Raw genomic sequence first — 18,114 nt, forward strand, 5'->3', positions numbered from 1 at the left:
GATTATTATTTTAGTCTGCTTCCTAATCCAGGTTTCTCTACTTGGCACCGTTCAGACTTGGGGCGAGAGAATTTTTTGTTGTGGGGCTATCCCGTGCACTCTGTGCTGTGTGGCAGCATCTCTGGTCTTAACTCACTAGATGCTAGTTACACTCCCCCAGTTGTGACACTCAAAAATATCTCCAGAGGCCAGACCTGTGGTGGCGCAGTGGATAAAGCGTCGACCTGGAATGCTGAGGTCGCCGGTTCAAAACCCTGGGCTTCTCTGGTCAAGGCACATGGGAGTTGATGCTTCCTGCTTCTCTACCTGTTCTCTCTCTATCTCTCCATCTCTCTCTCTCTCTCTCCCCTCTCTCTCTAATAAAAATGAATAAATAAAATCTAAAAAAGTAAATAAATAAAAAATTAAAAAAAAGATGTCTCCAGAGACTGCTAATGTCTCCAACTAAGAATGACTGGTCTAACTCAGGGGTCCCCAAACTTTTTACACAGGGGGCCAGTTCACTGTCCCTCAGACCGTTAAGAGGGCCAGACTACAAAAAAAATTATGAACAAATCCTTATGCACACTACACATATCTTATTTTAAAGTAAAAAAACCAAAACGGGAACAAATACAATATTTAAAATAAAGAACAAGTAAATTTAAATCAACAAACTGACCAATATTTCAATGGGAACTATGGGCCTGCTTTTGGCTAATGAGATGGTCATTGTCCGGTTTCATATTTGTCACTGCTAGCCGTAACAAGTGATATGACGCACTTCCGGAGCCGTGATGGGTGCGTCCCGCATCACTGGAAGTAGTACTATACGTGAGCGACGCTGCGCTTTGCGGCACCGCCACATGCAGTACTCCAGGAGCACCAATGAAAGAGGTGCCCCTTCCGGAAGTGCAGCGGGGGCCAGATAAATGGCCTCAGGGGGCCGCAAGCAGCCCATGGGCAGTAGTTTGGAGACCCCTGGTCTAACTGAACTAATTCTGGCTGGGAATTTTTTGTTGCTATTGGGGGGAGAGGGAGCAGGTGGAATGATGACAAGATGTCATTACCTTTATTTCTGTAGGTAGTGTAGAACAATGAGTACGGGCATGGACTCTGTTTGGGATGGAATCCCAGCCCTGCCGTTTACTACCTGAGTAACCATGGGGGAGTTATTTAATCTGTCCATGCTTGAATTTCCTTATCTGTAAAATGGAGATTACAATGACTGCAAGAATTAATACATGAGAAATGCTAAAACCACACTAGGCCTATAATAAGTACTCAGTGATTGTTAACTGTTCTTATCATTCCCTTCCTGGAGGAAGAATGAATAAGAGGTCAGTTCTCTGATCGTTTTGTTTCTTGTGTTTCTAGTGGAGAGTGTCTTGGCAAAGAAGGGGAGGAATCAGTGAAAGCTTTTGCCCCATTGGACTGTAATCAATACAGGGTCCTTCCCCATTCTGTTGCAGTGCCTGGCCCTTGGTCTGGCACACGCTAGGAGGCCAGTAAATATTCAGTGGATAAACGGTGAACTGGCCATGACTGGAAGGATGTATGCCTGCCCAGGTCCTTGGCTAGATTTTTTTCTGAGTATTGTTACCCAAAGCCAAATGCCTTCACCAGTTACTAAACTGTTCCCAGGGTGCTTCCTACCAAAATGTCACTCTGGGGAGCCATTCTGGTTGCATCCTGCTACTGCCTTGGAAGTATGCACTGGGTTCTAAGTACCAAGGCCTTTCAGGCTGGCTCCTGTTTTTCTCCCCCAAAAGTCCTGAGATTCTGGGAACTTAATGGTTCTGATAGATTGAAATTTTTCTTCCTGGTATAACTGGACAGACCAGAAAAATCAGGAACTTAGTGGAATTATATTAACATAGCTAGCTCCCTGACTCAAATATTCCATTGATTTTGTCATTTATGTAAATTCAGCATGATGAGTTTTTGCTGGGCAGCTATGAAAGCCTCTTATGACCAAAAACAGTTGTTGTTGTTTTTAGATTTTATTTATTCATTTTTAGGGGGGGGGGAGGAGCAGGAAGCATCAACTCCCATATGTGCCTTGACCAGGCAAGCCCAGGGTTTCGAACCGGCAACCTCAGCTTTCCAGGTCTACGCTTTATCCACTGCACCACCACAGGTCAGGCCAAAGACAGTTTTGAACTTGATGTTTCAAACCGTCCCTAGACCCCTCCACCAACTTTGCCTCTCTGCCTCCATGTCTACTGAGTTGTGATTAGCTTCAAATACATTATATTGAAAAACACAAATCATAGTGGTTTATGCAAAATTAAGGACATTTAAGTTAAGGGGAAGTTGTGGCCAGAATGGAGATCCCAGAGTCAGCCAGAGCCCAGTTTCCTCCGTTCTGTCCTGTCACCCTCAGTGCATGGTTTCAGTCCTCAAGGCTACCTCATGATCCAAGATGACTGTTAAAGCTCCAGCAATCACAACTTTATTCTAGGTGACAAGAAGGAAAAAGGTTAGAAGCACAAAAATGTATCGCTTAATTGTCCGGCTTTCTTTTTAACCCTTTGAGTTGTATGTCCTTGTACCTTGAGCTAAAATTTAAAATGTGGAAGGCAACATTAATAAAAGGCAAATGTATGTTCTTCTTGTTGCCATAAATTGGTTATCAAACAAACATGATTTTAAGTTAATAAAACTGGAACTGGAACTAATTTCATTTTTTGAAAAAAACAACAAAACAACTCACTCCCAGGGGTCAGCGAGCATGAACAAAACTCACTACTCAAAGAGTTAAGAAGCCATTGTGGAATTCTCAAGCAACACTTCTGCTTATATCATTTGCTACAAGTTGGCTTCATGGCCACCCATAGCTGCAAGTGTACTAAAGGAAATATAGTAGTACTTTACTTGGGTATATTGCTGGATACAAAAATACATGTATATGGAGAGAGACATAAAGAAGTTTTTTGTTGTTGTTTTTTTTTTAAATAAAGGAAAGTTTATTTAGAACATCAAAGAGGCCTGACCTGAGGTGGCAGAGTGGATAAAGCAGCAACCTGGAATGCCGAGGTCGCTGGTTTGAAACTCTGGGCTTACCTGGTCAAGGCACATATGAGAAGCAACTACTATGAGTTGATGCTTCCAACTCCTCCCCCCCACCTTCTCTCTCTATTGTCTCTCTAAAATCAATAAATAAAATCTAAAAGAAAAACATCACAGAGGTAGAAGAAATTGGCTTTAGGAAACAAGCTACAGAGGCAGAAGAAGGGGCGCTTAGGAGAAAGGGAGAAACATGCCTGGTGGGGAAGGAGAGGAAGAGCAGATACTGAGTGAGTGGTAGGTGGCTAGTCTGCCATAGCTGGTTTGAGGTTCACTTTGCTTTGTCTCGAGTTCAAAGGAACTTGGTAGAGCCAGGTGGTCCTGCATTAGGAGAAGGAATAACCGTTTTACTCCTCTTAATTCATGTAAGAATAGATTTTTTTTTTTGTATTTTTCTGAAGCTGGAAACGGGAGAGACAGTCAGACAGACTCCCGCATGCGCCCGACCGGGATCCACCCGGCACGCCCACCAGGGGCGACGCTCTGCCCACCAGGGGGCGATGCTCTGCCCCTCCCGGTGGGGGGGGGTTACTCTGTCGCTACCAGAGCCACTCTAGCGCCTGGGGCAGAGGCCAAGGAGCCATCCCCAGCGCCCGGGCCATCTTTGCTTCAATGGAGCCTCGGCTGCGTGAGGGGAAGAGAGAGACAGAGAGGAAGGAGAGGGGGAGGGGTGGAGAAGCAGATGGGCGCTTCTCCTGTGTGCCCTGGCCGGGAATCGAACCCGGGACTTCTGCACGCCAGGCTGACGCTCTACCACTGAGCCAACCGGCCAGGGTCAAGAATAGATTTTTATAAGTTCTAATTTGTATACTAAAACATTATATTGTGTACTCTAAATATATACAATTTTTATTAGTCGTTTATACCTAAATGAAGGTGGGGAAAACATAAGTATAGATCTGGCCCTGGCCAGTGGCTCAGTGGATAGAGCGTTGGACTGGCATATGGACATCCTGGGTTTTATTTCCAGTCAGGGTACACGGGAGAAGCAACCATCTGCTTTTTTCCCCTTCCCTCTCCCCCTTCTCTCCATCTTCCCCTCCCTCAGCCAGTGCCTCAATTCGCCCCCGGTACTGAGGATTGGTCCAAACACATCAGCCTCAGGCACAAAAAATAGCTTGGTACTCCAGCATTGGCTCCAGATGGGGTTGCTGGCTGGGTCCCTGTCAGGACGTATGCAGGAGTCAGTCTCACTATCTCCCCTCCTCTCACTTAAAAAAAAAAAAAAAAGAGCTGACTAGGCGGTGGCGCAATGGATAGAGCATCGAACTGGGATGCGGAAGGACCCAGGTTCAAGACCCCGAGGTCGCCAGCTTGAGCCTGAGCTCATCTGGCTTGAGCAAAAGCTCATCAGCTTGGACCCAAGGTCGCTGAGTCAAGCAAGGGGTTACTCAGTTTGCTGAAGGCCCGCAGTCAAGGCACATATGAGAAAGCGATCAATGAACAATTAAGGTGTTGCAAGGCGCAATGAAAAACTAATGATTGATGCTTCTCATCTCTCCATTCCTGTCTGTCTGTCCCTGTCTATCCCTCTTTCTGACTCTCTCTCTGTCTCTGTAAAAAAAAAATAATAATAATAAATAAATAAAAATTATTTAAAAAAATAGATCTAACTTTCCAGTTTTTCTCTTTGTTTGTGTGGGTTTTCTTAATCTGGTGTATTTTTTCTGAGAGATAAATTCCATGTTCAGTAGGCTTAGGCATAATTCCCTTTAATTTTACACATAAAAACATTAATGTTATGTTTTGCCAGCACAGCGTTCCATCATTGTTTATTGTCATGCTCTGAAAATGTTCTGTAATCCTGATGTCAACAAGGCACGGTCTTTGTCTTCCTCTTCCATGGGGCAGATGAATCTGTATTCATTTATCAATGCCTGTTTGCCACCATGGCCTGTGCAAGGTGGTTGGTTTTAGGCTAAGGTTATAGTACTGACAATCAGTTTAATACTTGTATCTGTGCTGGGGTTGAGTCCCAAACTTGACTTCATTAAAACCATAACTCAGCTTGCCTGGTCAAGGCACATATGGGAGTTGATGCTTCCAGCTCCTCCCCTCTTCTCTCTCTCTGTCTCTCTCTCCTCTCTCTCCCTCTCTGTTTCTCTCTCTCCCTCTCTCTCTCCTCTCTAAAAATGAATAAATTAAAAAAAAAAACTTAAAAAAACCCCGTAACTCAGTGTTTTCCAACCATCATCTCCATTATTGTCATTTATTGAGCACTTACTATGTTTCAGGCATTATTTGTAATACTAGCACCTCATTAAATCCTTCGAAAAACCCTATGAGGTACAGGTCCTAATATTATCCCCATTTTAGACATTAGGAAACTTTGTGACAGTGAAGTTAAATAATCTGCCCAGGAGGTGGAGGTGCCATAGTGAGGATTCAAAGCCCAGAAGCCTGGCTCCAGAGCCTGCCCTTGGCCTAGGCAGGATCACTTCTCTAGGAGATGAATGTGAGGGTGCAGATGGGGTGTGTGTGTGTGTGTGTGTGTGTGTGTGTGTGTATGTGTGTGTGTGTGTCTGTCCAGTATGCAGAATTTTGGGAAGGATTTTGGGATGATATTTGGTCACATCTCGTGTCTGTTGTGTATTTTGAGTCAAATTTTAAAAGCCAGAAAATAGGGCTTGAATCACACTTGGCAAACAGTGATCAGTGATTGTGTAGGGGCTGGGAGATGGAATTGTCCTCTGGAACCTTCACTGTGTTACCATTAATCACTTTAAAACACTTAAACAATTTGTAACATTTCTTTTCCATCTTCAACTATCTTATTTCCTTGTGTATGCATAAAGTTATTATCACACATGAAAACTGTTCAATAGGAGTCTCAAAGGGTGTTTTTGGTTCTCACCCTAACAACTTCTGTTAGAACAAATGGAAATCATATAGATATAATGACATCATAAGATTAAGAGATTTGTATTGATCATAAAGTAGTTTTGAATACCAGTTCTCAAAACTTACTTATTTTGACTGATAATTCCACTTTGAGGACATATAACCCTAAGAAAAAACATAAAGGAAAAGAAATGAAGACACCAGAATCTCCAGTGTTGAAATAGCTTTGATATGAAATCATTGGAGTGTAGTGTTCTATTAAAAATGACAGTGTGTAGCCTAACCAGGCAGTGGCACAGTGGATAGAGCATCAGATTGGGTGGGATGCTGAAGACCCAGGTTCGAAACCCTGAGGTTGCTGGCTTGAGCTTGGGCTCATCCAGCTTGAGCAGGGGTTGCCAGGTTGAGTGTGGGATCATAGACATAATCCCATGGTCTATGGCTTGAGCCCAAAGGTCACTGGCTTGAAGGCCAAGGTTTTTGGCTTGAGCCTAAGGTCACTGGCTTGAGCAAGGGGTCACTGGCTCAGCTTGAGTCCCCTGGTCAAGGCACATATGAGAGAGCGATCAATGAACAACTAAAGTGCCGCAACTATGAGTTGATGCTTCTCATCTCTCTCCCTTCCTGTCTGTCTGTCCCTCTCTCCACCCTCGCTAAAAAAAAAAGTGCTAAAAAAATGACAGGTGTAATTAGTAAAGTATATGACTGTCTAACCACTATTCTGTACACCTGAAACTAATGCAAAATAATATTGAACATAAACTAATTGAAAAATAAAATTAAATAAACATGATAGATATGATATATTGTAGGCTTAAAATAACTTGTAAAATAATATCAAACCCACAAATCTCTAATCATGCATGCATAATGATTACTTGAACTCTGGACACTAAGAAAGATAACAAGAGAGCACCTTCTTTATTATGACAAAGGGGTTCATTGGGTTTTGTTTTGGCTGTTAATTTTGTTACTAACTTAAAACCACACAGTGCCCCCAGAAAGATGAAGATGCTGACTGGATAGATTGGACTATTAGGCCTGTATTATCTTTCCTGAATTATTTCATATTGTTCTTTATCTCTTTTCCTTTTAGGACACTCTCCCTGGAGTCCAGGCAGAAGTGCTCACATTCCCCGACTCCCATCATGGTCTCAGAAGACAGAAGAGAGACTGGGTTATTCCTCCCATCAGCTGCCCAGAAAATGAGAAAGGCCCATTTCCTAAGAATCTGGTTCAGGTAGAAAAGGATGTTCTCTGTTTGGGAGAATTTGGCAGAGAAGGATCAAAGAGAGAAAGGAGAAAGACCCAGTGTAAGGATCCTGCCTTGCTAATTCTGTTTCTGTTCTGTCTTCAGATCAAATCTAACAGGGACAAAGAAACACAGGTTTTCTACAGTATCACTGGCCAAGGAGCTGATGTCCCCCCTGTTGGTGTGTTTATTATTGAAAGAGAAACAGGATGGTTAAAAGTTACGCAGCCTCTGGATAGGGAAGCAATTGCCCGGTACACAGTGAGTATCTCTTAGAAATTTATTCATTCATGATGGAGTTCTATCCTTCCAAAATTTTTTGGTTAACTCATGTTGGATCCCCCAGATATGATGCTCTGGACATATGAAGAGCTTAATTTGACACCTTGAGACATACTGATAAGGAGAAATGACAGGAGAACCAGGATATAGAGGCTGTTAAAATTTTTATTTTTGTTAGAAATAAACAGAATTCTTACTCATCGTGCATAAGTTTAGACCCAAGATATTAACCTATTCTTTTGGAGCTAAAGGTCCCTGATCCAAAGGAAGAGGCCAGTGAAGATGGTGGGGAACAAAATCCATTTGTGGTTCTTGGTAGCTATGAGCTTTGGGAAGCTGGGATGTAATACATTGATGCCAAATGCAGAAAGATCTGGGGAAAACACTAGGCCGGAGTGTTTTCTACCCTGCCTGGAATAAATCAGAGTTTTAGGCTTCCATCATCTCCCCTAGGCCTGCCTCCCAGCCCTTGTGTGGGAAATGGGAGCTCTGACCTGCTAGGTGAATTCTCTAGCCTATGGGTCTTTGCATGTCATGGTCTCAACCAGTGTCATGACCTCATGGAGGCAGCTTCACATGTGTGAGAAAGGCCACTCCTGTGGGTGTCCAGACACTTGGCTCTCAGCGGGAAGGAGGGGGAAACTAGATGGAACCCCCTCTCCTCTGTTCAGGCCCTTTCTCCCACATCTTTCCTCCTCGGGGTCCAAGTAACCCTCGCTTGCCTCTTGCAGCTCTTCTCTCATGCTGTGTCTTCGAATGGGGAAGCAATTGAGGACCCGATGGAGATTGTGATCACAGTGATAGATCAGAATGACAACAAGCCCGAGTTCATCCAGCAGGTCTTTGAGGGGTCTGTCATGGAAGGCGCTCTTCCAGGTAATGAGGAGTCAAATAACCAGAAAGACACTTTCTTAAATTCTTTGGACCACAAAGTGTTGAGGCTGGTGTTTGGAGTCAGGCCCTTCATGTGGACAGAACTTTTTTGGTAGCCTGTGTACGTGTGTATGTGTGTGCACACATGAGCATATAACGCTCTACCTGTAAAAAGATGGATAAAATAGGAGTTTATAAACAACTATCTCTACCTGACTGGTGGTGACACATTGGACAGAGCATCGACCTGGGATGCTGAGGACCCAGGTTCAAAACCCTGAGGTTACCAGCTTGAGCAAAGGGTCAAGGCATGTATGAGAAGCGATCAATGACAACTAAAGTGACGCAACTGTTCACCTCTCTCCCAGTCTGTTTCTCTCTCTGTTTGTCTCTCACTCAAAACAACAACAACAACAGAAAAAAACAATCTGTCCTGATTAAACATATACTTTCCAGTAGCTAAAGCCCTTCATGCAATTTTTCTGATAATGTTTTTTCTCTTTCCCATAGTGGCAGACACTGCCCTGCTCTTTGTGGTAATTATTCCCTTGTTTTTTTACTTATCTTCTACCATGTGTGTATTTACCCCTAGATGATGATAACTTGTTATTTTTGCCTAGTTTTTTTTTTCTTTCTTCCTTTTCCCCCCATTGATTTGAGAAAGAGGGAGAGGAAGAGAGAAAGAAGCATCAACTCATTGTTCCACTTAGTTGTGCATCCACTGATTGCTTCCCATACATGCCCTGACTGGGGCTCCAACTGGCAACTTTGGGGTAAAGCCAGTGATCATAGGATCAAACCGGCAACCTCAGCTCTCTAGGATGATGCTCTATCTCCTGCACCACCAGGCAGGGATTGTTTACTTTTCTATGTGGTAACAAACTGGTTTTTGTTGTTGTTGTTATTTTTGTATTTTTCCCAAGTTAGAAGAGGGGAGTCAGTCAAACAGACTCCTGTATGTGCCCAACCAAGATCCACTCAGCATGCCCACCAGGGGGCGATGCTGTGTCCATCTGGGGTATTGCTCCGCTGCTGCTGGAGCCATTTAGTGCCTGAGACGGAGGCCATGGAGCCATCCTCAGCACCCGGGCCAACTTTGCTCCAGTGGAGCCCTGGCTGCTGGAAAGGAAGATAGAGATAGGGAGGAAAGAGAGAGGGAAGGGTGGAGAAGCAGATGGGCACTTCTCCTGTGTGTCCTGGCCGGGAATCAAGCCCAGGACTTACACATACCTGGCTGACGCTCTACTGCTGAGTCAACCGGCCAGGGCAACAACCTGTTTTTTCAAGGTGGTCGAACCAATTTACATTCCCATCAACAGTGTATATTCTGGAACTATATATTTTGTCAATGTATAATTATATCTCAATAAAATTTAAAATTACATTTCTGTGGTTATTTTTTATTTTTTTGATTTAAGAGTGAGGGGGAGAGAGAGAGAGAAAGAGAAATTGGTTTGTTGTTCTACTTATTTATGCATTCATTGGTTGATTCTTGCATAGGCTGTGACTGGTGATTGAACCCACAACCTTGGTGTATCGAGAGAATGCTCTAACCAACTAAGCTACTAAACATCTTATCATGTGCTTGTTGGCAATTTGAGGTTTTTTTTACGACTTGCCTATTCAAGTCTTTTGCCCTTTTATTCTCTTGGGCTATTTGCTTTTTTTCCATCTTAAGAGTTATTTAAATGTTCTATGAATTAGTCCTTGGTCAATCACATGTGTTAATAAATATTTTATTCTGCCTTGAAGGCAATGATCTCAAGTGACCCATTCTCTCAGGTGAAGCTGTGGCTGAGAATTGTGGAACTCTTGGGATTTTTCCTATTTTTCAGGCTATTTACTCAGTGTAAGAAACATGGCAAAATGTTTTAGTTTAAGGTTATTTATTCCCTACTTCCTCGTCACCTCCATCCCCAGCCAAAATATCTACTGGAACAGCTGAGTTCTTGGAACACCACTCATCTGGTGGAAGACTTTCTCCCTCCTGTAGCACTTCAGTAAGAATTTAGGAAATTAGCGGTCAGAGGAGCCATTATGTGGTATTAGCCCCTGGGCCCCGCCTTGAACACTCTGAACACAGTTGAGTTGAGGAGTATTGGCCAGACCCTGAGGTGCAGCTTGACTGAATCTTCCTTTCCTTCGATGCTTCCAGGAACCTCTGTGATGGAAGTCTCGGCCACAGACGCAGATGACGAAGTGAACACCTACAACGCCGCCATCGGTTACAGTATCGTGAGCCAAGATCCGGAGGAGCCTTATGACCAAATGTTCACTATCAACAAGGGCACAGGAGTCATCAGCGTGCTTACCACTGGGCTGGACCGTGAGGTCAGGGGGAAAGAGATCCGGAGGGTGTTGTGGGCAAATGCACATTAGCTAAATCCATGGACAAAGAAAAACTCTGCTGAGACCAGTTACCACTTGTATAGTCATGGTCTGAACTTTGCACCTAAACATCTATTTGGAGGTTTTGTGCCTAGCAGATAGGCTGCTAGACTGGCATTAAGCAGATGATAAAATATTCTGTTTCTGTCTTATGAGCTCAACTGATGTGGCTGTTGGTCCTAACGTGGGTGTGTTTGAACTCTCTGCAGAATTTTCCCACGTATACCCTGGTGATTCAGGCTGCTGACCTTCAAGGTGAAGGCTTAAGCACAACTGCAAAAGCTGTGATCACGGTCACTGACATCAATGACAACCCTCCCATCTTCAACCCGACCATGGTAATTCTGCTACTCCTTGGATGGTTTCCAAAGAAGGTCCTTTGTTGCTTTACAGCTGCTCCTGAGTGAAACCTGTGAAAACTTTCCCCAGACTAAAACTTAAAAAAAAATTTTTTTTATTGATTGATTTTAGAGAAACAGAGAAATGGAGAGGGAAGCATTCATTTGTTGTTCCACTTAGTTGTGCATTTATTGATTGCTCCCTGTATGTGCCCCGACTGGGGATCAAACCCACAACCTTATTGTTTCAGGACAACACTAACCCAATGAGCTAACCAGCCAGGGCCTCAAACTAGTGAACTTTGAGAAGTAAGCGGATTGGGGTGGCAGTTGTCTCTGGTGCTTATTGGAAAACTTTTTTGAAGTTGCAAAAAGCACCTTCTGAATCCATGTCTTTGTATTGTGCATCTTAGTAGCAAGTCGCACCAGGTTCTATTTATGCAATGAGCAAATATTTTCTGAGTTTATAGCAGGCACTGTGTTAGACACTGGAGATATTGTCACAAACAAGGCAGAAAAAGATGCCATTCTCCTTCAAGTTTATAGTCTAGCTAGGGAGATGTTAGACAACTTAAACAAATTATTGTGTGCAATTATTTTAAATGCAGTCCAGGAGAAGGGTCTAAGCCATATGAAAGAACCTTAAACCTTTTTGTATTAGTGAGAAATCAGCCTGTGCTTCCTTCAGAAAGGAGGCAAGCACAAAGGGTGCAAAAGGCATGGCTGCTAAGTCCTCTTACTTCTGGGAAGACCTTCCCCATAAATTTTGTTTACATTTCATTAACAACTGCTGTCTGCAAAGGAAGACTGGAAGTACAGTATTTTTGTTTGGGGCGTTGCTGTCACCAACAATACAGAGAGTGAAGAGGGGAGAATGGATATTCAGTAGGTAATTAGTAGTGTCTGCCATCCTAACCGAGGCATTGTGACAGTGAGTAAAATTCATAGGAAGACTTGAAAGGAAGTTGGCAAGTGTGGGACAGGATCAGCATATGCAAAATGCCCTGAATCAAGAGGAAGCTTGAGGCAGAGTGAGAACTGTAAAACAGTATAGTGAACCAAGTGAGGTTGGGTCCTGCAGACTGAGTTAAGAGCTTTAGATTTTTTTTTTAATTTTAATTTTTTAAATGGGAGAGGGATGGAGTTGAATAAATTTTTATGTACTATCACTTCTCAAATATAACATGAGTTAAACTTAATTATTTTTTTAAGAGAGGGAGAGACACACACACAAATAGACAGGAAGGGAGAGAGATGAGAAGCATCAACTTTAGTTGCAGCACTTGAGTTGTTCACTGATTGCTTCTCATACATGCCTGACTGGGGGGCTCTGCCTGAGCTAGTGATCCCTTGCTCAAGCCAGTGACCTTGGGCTCAAGCCAGAGATTTTGGGCTTTAAGGCAGCGACCATGGGGTCATGTCTATGATCTCACACTCAAGCTGGCAATCCTGCGCGCAAGCTGGTGAGCCTGTGCTCAAGTTGGCAACCTTGGGATTTCAAACCTGGGTCCTCAGCATTCCAGGTCAATGCTCTATCTGCTGTGCCACCTCCTGGTTGGGCTGGGTTTTTTTGTGTGTGTGTTTGTTTTTTGAGAGAGAGAGGGAGAACTTAGTCTTAAGAACTGTAGTGCCTGGCCTGTGTTGGAGCAGTGGATAAAATGTTGACCTGGAATGCTGACGTCACTGGTTCTAAGTCCTGGGTTTACCCGGTCAAGGCACATACTGACGAGCAATCAATGAACAACTAAAGTCAAGCAACTATAAGTCGATGTTTCTCATTCCCCATACCCTCTCTCTCCTTTCTCTGTAAAGCCAATAAATTAAAAAAAAAAATCTTTAAAAAATAGAAGAACAGTAGCATTATTTCTTTGCTATTATGTGGTAACCAAATCTAAGATAATAAAATGGCAATTAAAATGCTTTATTATGAAAAGCAAAAGAGAACAAACATCATACACATGGTAATACGGATTCTTTTTTCTAACAAGATGTTGCATACAATAATTTTTTTTTAATTGATTTTGGAGAAAGAGGAATGGAGGGAGGGAGAGAGATAGATAGTGACATTGATTTGCTGTTTCATTTATTTATGCTCTTATCAACCTATTGGCTGATTCTTGTATGTGCCCTAATTGGGGATCAAACCTACAATCTTAGTGTTTTGGGACAACACTAACCAAATGAGATACCCAGCCAGGGCAAATATTAAAATTCTTAACCTAGTCAGCATCTGGGCCAGAGTAGGCAGAGGGGCTCAGGAAGCCAGGACTTTGGGAAGCTACTTCAGGTACTCATTAAGGAGGATGCCGGGCCCTGCTAATTGAGTGATCACTTCTGAGACTCTTCTCCTCTAAACCGGGACTCAGAAAGCATCCCCTTAGCCCCTGAGACCTGGTTTCGCTATTGTGTCTCAGGATGTCAAACATGACCCATTTTCTCCTTGGTTCTGCAGTACCAGGGGCAGGTTCCTGAGAATGAAGCTGACGTCGTAATCACCACGCTCAAAGTGACTGATGCCGACGTCCCCCATACCCCAGCGTGGGAGGCTGTGTACACTGTGTTAAATGACGAGAACCAATTTATTATCACTACAGACCCAGTAACCAACGATGGCATTTTGAGAACAGCTAAGGTTTGTATGTTGCCTGGCAAGATGCAGAAACTGACAGCCCAGCTAACTGCCCACTCCTTCGTCCCTGGTGTCTTCTCAGTAGATTAGCATGGCATTGTCAGGGTAGGTAGGGGCAGTTGGTCTTTCCAGATTCTGTGGGCCATTTGGGGTTTGCAGTAACTCTTCAGGCTCCTATGAAAAGTCAGGAAGGTCCTACCCAGCATCCTAAAATAAGAGGAAGTACCATCTGTTTTAATAGGCTCTTTCCCTGAAACAATTGCCTACCACCATCTCCATTTTGCAAGTGAGAGCATAAATGGTTTACTGGTCTTTGCTATTTTGCTGGATTATTTTAGAAGTGGGTCATATATGATGGTGTTTGAAAGATGTCTTGGAAACTAAGAAGTTGAGTGACTTTTGGTGGTGGTGGTGAAGTTAGAGTTAACAGATCCCTGGATTAGCCTCAGAACTTTGATTTCCTCTTGTGCAGATAAGCATACCCTTCCTTTCCAAATTGCTTAGTATATAATCTTATCTCCCCCTGAATACTGGTGTCAGCATTTTCCATTATTATTCTATCAACAATAAGAATCCAGTAATTGGAGTTCCTACTATACATAAGGTTTTAATAAAATTCCCAGTTTATTTCTTACAGGACCTCTGTGAGGGAGTTCCTCTTTCTACTTACTTATGTATAGAAACAGACCCAGAGGTTAAGTTGCCTGAATCACACAGCCAGGAAATGGCCCAGCTGGGATTTGACCTGGTTGCTGACTGGTTCTGTACTCCACGTTGTTGCCACTGAATTTCCCTGGGTTAGTGAGGGGGACATGCAGGGTCTTCTCTCCATTGGCTATCACATGGACCGCATGTCACACAGGGTGTGAACATTTTTGCTGTTCTTGACTTAACGTGCTAGTGTTTGCTAACTGAAGCTTGCTGTCTCAGATTTCGTGAGTCCATTTCTCTTCTGGGGTTCTCAAATCTAATGCTGCCAGGTTTGAGGATCCCTGTTGCATTGCTAACCAAAAGCAATAGTTAAGGATTTAATTTTTTTTTTCTGCTAACATAAAAATTTTTAAACTCATTTCTTCTGCTGTTTAGGGCTTAGATTTTGAGGCCAAGCAGCAGTACATTCTGTATGTGGCAGTGACGAACGTAGCCCCTTTCGAGGTCGCTCTGGCCACGTCCACAGCCACCGTCACCGTGGATGTGCTGGATGTGAACGAAGCCCCCATCTTCGTGCCTCTCCAGAAGAGAGTGGAGGTGCCCGAAGACTTTCCTGTGGGACAGGAAATCACTTCCTACACTGCCCAGGAGCCAGACACATTCATGGACCAGACAATAATGTAAGTGTGTGTTTTTCAACTGACTTGCAGCTAATGGGTGTGTGTATATAAAATATTTAGTTTATAGCATGTTATCATTGGGTCTGTGCGAGACCTTTCTCTTAATTGGCTTTTAAAAAAATTCCTTTTTATCCCCATTCTTCACACTTTCCATTCCCTCCATAGCTAGCCATTGGTTTTCTGTGCTTCTTCTTTTTAAGTTCATGTAGTAAAGTACAAATGTGGTTTTAATTTACATACCTGGTATTGTTTGTAAGTAGTCTGTTCTCTCTCTCTCTCTCTCTTTTTTTTTTTTTTTTGTATTTTTCCGAAGCTAGAAACGGGGAGAGACAGTCAGACAGACTCCTGCATGCGCCTGACCGGGATCCACCTGGCACGCCCACCAGGGGGCGACGCTCTGCCCACCAGGGGGCAATGCTCTGCCCCTCCGAGGCGTCGCTCTGCCGCGACCAGAGCCACTCTAGTGCCTGGGGCAGAGGCCAAGGAGCCATCCCCAGCGCCCGGGCCATCTTTGCTCCAATGGAGCCTCGGCTGTGGGAGGGGAAGAGAGAGATGGAGAGGAAGGAGAGGGGGAGGGGTGGAGAAGCAGATGGGCGCCTCTCCTGTGTGCCCTGGCCGGAAATCGAACCCAGGACTTCTGCACACCAGGCTGATGCTCCACCACTGAGCAAACCGGCCAGGGCCAGTAGTCTGTTCTCTTTAGACTTGAAGACACTTCTATAGTGTAAGTTACAGCCACAGATGCTGAGAACACATAGAAACCAACGGCAACACTCTTCTTAGACTTTTGAGAGCTGGGTTTGACTAGGACAGTGATGGGCAATCTTTTGAGCTTGGTGTGTCAAAATTTGCCAGAAAACCGAGCATAACTCAGGTAGTGTGTTACTTCGAGAAAAATACCATAATTTTACAATATTTATAGTTTAAATAACAAAAATGTATAATTGTAATATATAACTGTATTGAATAAACCAAAAACTAATTATTTAACTTACCTGCTTAGTGATTTCTTTGTTCATCTGTCAGTCGGTTTCTTTTGTTGATCTTGATATTATTTAACTTGTGTGGGGTGCCGTGAACTAAGATAAGTGAGGGAGGGGGAATTCTTTAACTAACCTGCCTATTAGTGACTTTTTTGTTGCTGAAGTTCATTGGCTAAATCTTCAATTGAAGGTTGGTATTTTGTACACTTTAAGCCCAAGCAAGCGCTACTAACTTCATCTGTCAATCTGTTTCTTTTGTTGGTTTTGATATTATTTAACGCTGAGAATAAAGTCTCACAAAAGTACGTAGAGGGAAAAATTGTGAGTAAAGCCAAGCTATATTTTTCAGGGTGCTAAAAGTGTCTGGTAATCGGTTTTAGGCACTCCAAATTTCCTGTTCATAGTGGCACGCCTCTTGATTCTCCAAGTGGCACCTTTCCAGATTCTCAAGCTTTGACCTCAAGTTGACAAACACCTGAGCCCAGATGCTGTCTTGAAATTCTGCAAGTTGCATCTTATGTAAATTAAAATGGCTGCTGCTATTTCTAATGGCGGGAAATGGCACCCGTAGCACAGGCCCTCGCCTCTCCCAGCCTCCCCCTCACTTATCTCAGTAATGATAGTCAATTAGAAATCCACGACACCCCAGAACAGTAGATTGGATGATGGTTGCTGTGGTTATGTGGTTGCTGGTAATGACGATCACAGGGCCCCCAGATATGCGTCCTCCGTGGCATTCCATTGCTCCCTGCTCTGCCGGCCAGAAGTGAGGTCAAAGATCCCCTAATGGCCTAACCGGAAGTCCCAGAACTAGATGCTCTGTGCCGGAGTTCTGTTGTTTTGGCCTACAGACCTCTGGCACAGAGTGTCTACACTACAGCAAATGTTTTATCCTTGGCTCCTGCACCTGGCCGTGCAGGAGCTGAGGATGAAACGTCCTTCTCGGCATGTGGCCCCATACCTCTCTGGTATGACACATGTGTTGTTAGTAATGTGTGTGTTGTTAGTAATAGTGTGATTTCCAGGGACAATAGAGGCCTTCCTCTGTTGTACTCCCTCTGTACTCCCTCTTCTCAGAGAGAGAGATTCCTACCTGTTAATATCTCCTATAGAGGAACCTGTCAGAACACTCTGAACTATTTATAAAAATGTTGTATAAATCCAGAGTAGAGTCTGCTTGGTAATTGAGTGTGTTCTTGTTGTGCATGATGTTTGTGTTTTAGCTTTAGTGTCTGTGACTTATGAAACTTAAACAGACGAAAAGAGTGTACGTATGACTTCAACTTCTGAGGTTATTCTGGAAGTGTTAATTTTATTCTGAATGAAAGGGCACACCTTTAAACCATGTGTGCACTGCACAGGATTAGCTGTGTAAAGGGTCCAGTTAAAGTGGTCTTCTTAGGGGCTGCTAGCATCATTAGGTCAAGGGTGATGGGTAATTTTTAAATGGAGAAATGAGGCTGATAACACCCAAATCTTCTGATTAATTGTAACATTTACTTAAAAAGCAAGGACAATTCGACTTGATGCGCCACTTGATTCAATTGAATAGCATGTGCACAGCACCACTGAAGAAATCTTTTTTGGAGAAAACAAAATTGAAACAGATTCTAATCAAGTGTTAGGATCTGATTTTGAAGAATTACAGGGAATGAAGAAACCAGTTAAATGTCATGAGGAAGTGGTCAGCTAAATACAGAATATGGGAATTATATGACAAGTAACATTTTCTTTTTTTGTGTGTGTGACAGAGACAGATAGGGCAAGGGACAGACAGGAAGGGAGAGAGATGAGAAGCATCAGTTCTTCCTGTGGCACCTTAGTTGCTCACTGATTGCTTTCTCATATGTGGCTTGATGGGGGAGGGGGAAGCTATAGCAGACTGAGTGACCCCTTGCTCAGGCCAGCAACCTTCGGCTCAAGCTGGTGAGCCTTGTTCAAACCAGGTGAGCCCATGCTCAAGCTGGCAATCTCGGGGTTTTGAACCTGGGTCCTCCACGTCCCAGTTCAACTCTCTATCCACTGCGTCACCACCTGGTCAGGCAACAAGTGACATTTTTTTAAATTCATTTTAGAGGAGAGAGGGGGGGGGGTAGGTTTCAACTCCCATATGTTCCTTGACCAGGCAAGCACAGGGATTTGAACCAGC

General features: G+C 43.5%; 1 protein-coding gene across 1 annotated transcript in view; it reads left to right on the forward strand.

The window, feature by feature from the left end:
• CDH1 (cadherin 1) overlaps positions 1-18,114 on the forward strand; it is a 99,380-nt gene that overhangs the window by 67,701 nt on the left and 13,565 nt on the right. Inside the window, exons 4-10 of the mRNA XM_066243182.1 lie at positions 6,986-7,129; positions 7,247-7,402; positions 8,155-8,299; positions 10,452-10,627; positions 10,894-11,022; positions 13,475-13,654; positions 14,738-14,982. Coding sequence (XP_066099279.1) covers positions 6,986-7,129; positions 7,247-7,402; positions 8,155-8,299; positions 10,452-10,627; positions 10,894-11,022; positions 13,475-13,654; positions 14,738-14,982 — 1,175 coding nt within the window. The remainder of the gene's footprint in view (positions 1-6,985; positions 7,130-7,246; positions 7,403-8,154; positions 8,300-10,451; positions 10,628-10,893; positions 11,023-13,474; positions 13,655-14,737; positions 14,983-18,114) is intronic.

This window comes from Saccopteryx bilineata, chromosome 9 (genome assembly GCF_036850765.1).
Source record: "Saccopteryx bilineata isolate mSacBil1 chromosome 9, mSacBil1_pri_phased_curated, whole genome shotgun sequence".
Classification (NCBI taxonomy): Eukaryota; Metazoa; Chordata; class Mammalia; order Chiroptera; family Emballonuridae; genus Saccopteryx; species Saccopteryx bilineata.